This window comes from Petaurus breviceps, unplaced genomic scaffold (genome assembly GCF_028583685.1).
Source record: "Petaurus breviceps papuanus isolate PSGF00001 unplaced genomic scaffold, PetGlider_PUasm1.0 37, whole genome shotgun sequence".
Lineage (NCBI taxonomy): Eukaryota > Metazoa > Chordata > Mammalia > Diprotodontia > Petauridae > Petaurus > Petaurus breviceps.
In genome coordinates, this window is record NW_027186296.1 from 89,101,358 (window position 1) to 89,107,413 (window position 6,056).

The following is a 6,056-nucleotide window of genomic DNA, read 5'->3' on the forward strand; positions in this document are numbered from 1 at the left end:
TGAGCATCAGTTTTCCCAGCTACAAAAAAAAAGCTAATAGTACCTCTGGTCTGTGGCCTCCTGCGCAATAGTGTGCTGCTAAGTGTTTAACAGCTAGCTCTCTGGGGGAAGGGGAGGAGATATATCTACAATACACTTTTCATCTCCATTATTCACATTTTCTAAATCACTTTTTTGTCTAGACAATCAACAACACACACATAGGAATCAAACTCTTATTTGTAGTGATTACCAATTTCTGAAGTATAAATTCTCACACTGAAAACTGAACATCAGCTTAAACTTTTCCTTCTCCTTCACCCAATTTTACAGAGTAAGAGGGACAACTGGCATCTATTTCAGTCACATTGTTTCATTGGGTGGAAAAGAAGTTAAAGAAGGGTAGAAATTTGTGTGTGGTTAAAGGACAAAGGCTTCCAGCTACATCCTGTTCCTCAAAAAGTCTACAATTAGAGTATTATCTACCAGGGACACTACTCACCATAGCCCAAATGTCAGTCAGGTTCAGGGAAACCCCTAGTGAGAATAAAGCAAAGTAATCAAAAATAATTTAACTAAGTAATTTTCTATGTTCCTGCTTTGGTATAGTTAGTTATGGGTATGACTCAATAAAAGAGATAAAATAGCTATGAACTGATCCCCAAAAAAGCTGCAAACCCTCTCTGTAAGGAAAAAGTCACTTAACAGTTGATATTGATCACACAAAGCAATAATAGAACAGCAGAGAAACAGTCTAGACCAGAGGTGGGGAGCCTGTAGCCTTTAGATCAAATGTGAGGGCCACAGGCTCCCCACCCCTAGTCTAGAAGCATTTAACCAGAGAAGCAGTAAATGACATCTGAGAAGAGGAAGCCACCCGGCAGATTGCCATGAGGAGCTCTGTAAGGAAGTAGCAAGTCTCAGCTATGGAGGCAAAGACATATCATGCATTAAACTAGCATGCAGTTCTGGGAGAGTGGTTTTCTTAAGTCTCTTCCATTCCGACAGTACCATGGGAATCTGTAAGAGAGTATGGTCTTCTGGGTAGGAGGGATTTCTTTCTTGTTATTTGCCTTGCTACTCTTTTAATAAATGCTTTTACTAATGATTTTACATATAAAATATCATTTGGTATATAAGAGAATACATTGAATGGGGGCTTGGGCAAGAGGTTTTGAAACAATGCTGCTCCAAAGGGTACCTTGAATGCAGATGGAATTTTCAGGGGCCAAGGTTAAGACTATGTATTCTACTAGTGCTATAAAGGTATTCATTTTATAAACACAATAAAATGCTATGTTTCTTTGGTCTAACCATTTCTCTTTCATTCTCTCACCTACTGTAGATTGGACTCCTGATGACTATGAATATAGTACTGAGTATTATGATCATGAAACAATTATAAGTAATGTGTCTGAGTATCAAGAGTATACTAGTTGGGCCTCTACAGAAAATGGTAAGGAAATCAACTTATTTGGGGTATGATAGATGGGAAACTTGGAGGGAAAGGGAGTAAGTACTTGGATGTGTGCATTCTCTTTGTACTGTCTCTCTCTCATCACCAATTATTGTCTCAAAATGGTGGTGTCAAAAGAGTTATTCAGATAGTATTAGTTAGGATGTTGCCTCCTTTGTGAGTTATAGAATCTTAAGGCTAGAAAGGACTTGGAGATTATCTCATCAACATCTTCATTTTTACAGGTGAGGAAACTGAGGTCCAGATAAAGTGGTTGTCCAAGATCACACTTTTAGTTGATAGTAGAATGAGTATTAGAACTCACTAGACCTGCAACTGCTGGACCACAAAGTCAGTCATATTTTTATCTCTTATCACAGCATAGGCTCTCATATACAAAACAGGTCACAAGCAGAAGAGGTTGTAATTGCATTGTGCTGGGGACCCGAGTGAGAAGACAACATGGAGCTTACCACGGTAAATAGAGTGCAGGACTTGGCAGCAGACCAGGTTTTTAGTTCTGCCTCAGACCTATACAAACTGCTTACTATTGACAATTATTAACCTTTCAGAGTCTGTTTCTTTTTTTTTTTTTAAGCAATGGGGTTAAGTAACTTGCTCAAGGTTACACAGCCAGTTATTTCTGGGTGTGGTGCTAAGTATCCGAGCCCGGATTTGATCCCCAGGTCATCCCGACACTGGAGCTGGTAGTCTTACTCGCTGAGCCACCTAGCCGCCCCTAGAGTCTGTTTCTTTATCCTTAAAACAGGACTAATGATACCTGTACTACCTGACAGGATTGTTGTGAGGAAGGTGTTTTAAAAATGTGAGTCATTTATAAGCTCAAGATTGGTTCTTAAGTTTCTTTTCTTCCAATGGTGCCATGGGAATATGTAAGAGAATGCACCCTTATGGATATGAGGGAATTCTTTTCTTGTTATTTACCCTGGTACTGTTTTAATAAATGCATTTTAGAGACCTTAAAGTTAGAAAATAATATTTTTGCAAATAGGAATAGTTTCATTCTTTGTACATGTATCACCATTACCTAGCACAGGGCCTGGAACATAGTAGGTGCTTAATCAACATTAGTTGCTTGCTTAATTTATCAGCAACCTCTGCAAACATTCTCTGCTTTCTAAATACTACAGATCCATGCCAGCCCAATCCTTGCATGCATGGTGGTGACTGTGTTATAAAGGGAGATAGCTTCAAATGTAAATGTCCTGCCCCATTCACTGGGGGAAAATGTCAAACAGGTGAGTGTGTTTTTTCTAGATTTTGCTTTTGAATCCCTCACACTGAAAAGGAAACGTAACTTGATCTCAGACTCCACCTTTCACCCCCATCATCAACCCTTTCCCTGGATTATAAGGAAATGGGCCAAACTGGCCTTGGGAAGAGGAGATAAATGTATAGCTACATTTATTCCACCAAAGCGTTCTGGAGTTAGATGGGACAATAGAGAGCTTCTAGTTAGAGAACTAAGGCTGGGGTGGGAGGGGTAAGAGGAGGAATATAAGGAGGGGGGAAATGACTCATCCAAGGTCACATCATGAACTAGTAGTAGACCCCAGAAGCAGAAGGAGCGCTCAACCTGGAGTTGGGAGACCAGGTCTGAATCCTGACTCCGCCCCTTGCTAGCTGTGCGAATGTAAATCGCTTCACCTTTCCTAGACTGTTTCCTCATCTGCAAGATGAGGATGATAACACTGTGGGATGTCCCCTATGGTGTTTTTGGAAAGGAAGTGTTTTGCAGACTTTAAAGTGCTACAGAAATATGAATAATTATTACCTGGAACTTTTCCTACTACAATGGTAGCGATGTCAACATCTGTACAATAAAGGGATTTTTGGACTAGGTAATTGTTTTAATGTATTTTTATTCTGAATTTAACAAACACCAAATAAAATTGGCATTTCCATTTACATGGTAGAAAGAAGAAAATTACATACAAACCTTAAGATTTTATTACATACAACTTACATTTCTCTTTGAGTATATAAGAAATTAAAACTATGGTTTTCAAAGCTATCCTGCTTGTCTGTGCTTCTTTCTGGCCTTTTTATTCCTTTCTGTATTTTTTAAAATGTTTCAATCACTCTCTTTTGCTTCTTTTTTTCTTCTTCTATCCTATGCCAATCTCCCTTTGCCCTTCTACCTCACACCCCATTAGAAAAAAGATAAAAACAAATTCCTTTTATTAAACATGCATGAACTAGATAATCTCAGAACTCTCAGTTCCATGATTATTTATTCTTTGTGAGCCCTAAATACTACATTTCAATTGGCAAAAGCACAAATTGACATGCCTGTGTCTCCCATATCTTAAAAAAGCCCTCATTTGATCCTTCCATTCTCATAAACTATTATCCTGTATCTCTTCCTCCCTTTGTAGCTAAACTCCTGGAAAAGACAGTCTACAGTAGGTGGCTACCACTTTCTCTTCTCTTACTTTCTTCTTAACCCCTTACAATCTGACTTCTGACCTTATCATTCCATCGAAACTGCTCTCTCCAAAGTTACCAATGGTCCCCTAGTTGCTAAGTCTAATGCCCTTTTCACAATCCTCATTGTCCTTGTACTCTCTATAGATTTGACACTGCTGACCACTCCCTCCTCTTTGATACTCTCTTCTCTTTAGGTTTTCAAGACACCACTGGTTGGCCTCCTATCTCTCTGGCCCCTCCTTTTCTTTCTCCTTTGCTGGACCCTCATCCAGTTCATGCCTTATAATACACCTCAGGGTTCTGTCCTGGGTCCTCTTCTCTTCTCCCTCTATACTATTTCACTTGATCTCACATCAACTCCCATGGATTTAATTACTCATAACTATGCTGATTATTCTCACATCTACCTATCTTGCCCCAAACTCTCTGCTTACCTCCAATCTCACTTCTCCAACTGCCTTTTAGACATTTCAAATTAGATGTCCAGTAGACATCTTAAATCCATTATTTCTGCAGTTTAACTCATGATCTTTCTCCCTAAACCTTCTTCCCTACCTAGAAGACAACACGATCCTTTCCAGTCCCTCAAGCTCACAACCTGGGAGTCATTCTGGACTCCTCACTATTTCTCTCAACCCCCCCTCCAATATTATTGGATCCAATGTTGACAAAGATTGTCAATTTCACCTTTGCACCATCTCTCATATAGGCTCCCTTCTCTCCTCTGAAATTGCCACCTTTCTAATATCAGGCTCTTATCACCTGTCACCTGGCTTATTGCAAAAACTGCTAGTGGGTCTGCTTGCCTCAAGTCACTCCCCACTTCAATCCATCCTCTATTTAGCCACTAAGATGATTTTTCTAAAGCCCAGGTCTAACTGTGTAACCCCTCTCCTCAATAAACTCCTGTGGCTTCCTATTGCCTCCAGAATCAACTACTGCTCTTTTTGGTATTCATAGACCGTCATAACCTAGCTCCCCCCTACCTTTCCAGTCCCCTTACTCCCAGACAGGTACTATTCAACCCAGTGATATTGGCCTCTTGACTGATCCAAGAATAAGACTTTCATCTCTCATCTCAGGGCATTTTCCCTGACTGTCCCTCAAGTCTGGAATGCTCTCCCTTTTCCTCTCTGACTATTGACCTCTGTGGCTTCCTTTAAGTTACAACTAAAATCACATTAAGCCTTTCCCAATCCATCTTAAATCTAGTGCCTTCTCTGTTAATTATTTCCTATGTATCTGGTATACATCTTGCTTTGTGCATTCATGTGTATTTTTTTTGCATATTGTTTCCCCTTTTAGAGCATAAGCTTCTTGAGGGCAGGGACTGTCTTTTGCCTCTTTTGCATCCCCAGAGCTTAGCACAATATCTGGCACATAGTAGATGCTTAATAAATGTTTACTATTTATCGAGAAAATGAATGGAGGGGGAAGAAGTCTAACTTAGAGGTTCAAATATGACCCATATGAGTTTGCTTCATGCAATGCTCTATTCTAAAGCCACAGACTATACTCAGTTCACTCTGACCACCTCATAAATTAAAACTGTTATTTGGCAAAGGGATGGCTTGGGGAAGTCCATCATTCCTATTAGAGCTACAAGTCAAGGCAAAGGTTGAGCATCACTGCATGTATAGGTGAAGATAGCACAGTGAGAAAAATACACCCAAATCAACGTTAGGTTTTTTTTTTCTATCATATATCAGTTATAGATTTTATTTTTTTTATTTTAAGCAGCTTGAAGGTAGGGACCATGCTGTTTTTTGTCTTTGTATTTCCAGCACTGAGCAGAGTGCATAGTACATAGTACGTGCTTAATAAATATTTGTTGAATTGAATTTTCCCCCCTTTCTACTAATCTGTTGTAGTACGCAACACATGTCGGAGAAATTCTTGTGTCAGAGGTGAATGTCTCATTACCCAGACTCCACCCTATTACAAATGTGCCTGTAACCATCCATATAGGGGTCCATACTGCTCAGAAGGTAAGTCATAGGTGGCAGGGGGACAGAAAACCTATTTTTAAGTTGACCTTATATTTAGACATGGTTGTTGCTGTGTATTGAGTTCAAGGTCTTTCCCAATATGGCTCCAGCCTACCTTTCCAGACTTATTTTGCATTCTTCTTCTTCTTCTTCTTCTTCTTCTTCTTCTTCTTCTTCTTCTT

At 39.6% G+C, this 6,056-nt stretch overlaps 1 protein-coding gene across 1 annotated transcript in view; it reads left to right on the top strand.

Moving 5' to 3' along the window:
* The first annotated feature begins 1,242 nt into the window (after positions 1–1,242).
* Positions 1,243–6,056, top strand: part of HABP2 (hyaluronan binding protein 2) — a 22,419-nt gene continuing 17,605 nt past the window's right edge. Inside the window, exons 1-3 of the mRNA XM_069099011.1 lie at positions 1,243–1,435; positions 2,587–2,694; positions 5,758–5,874. Coding sequence (XP_068955112.1) covers positions 1,276–1,435; positions 2,587–2,694; positions 5,758–5,874 — 385 coding nt within the window. The 5' untranslated portion in view covers positions 1,243–1,275. The remainder of the gene's footprint in view (positions 1,436–2,586; positions 2,695–5,757; positions 5,875–6,056) is intronic.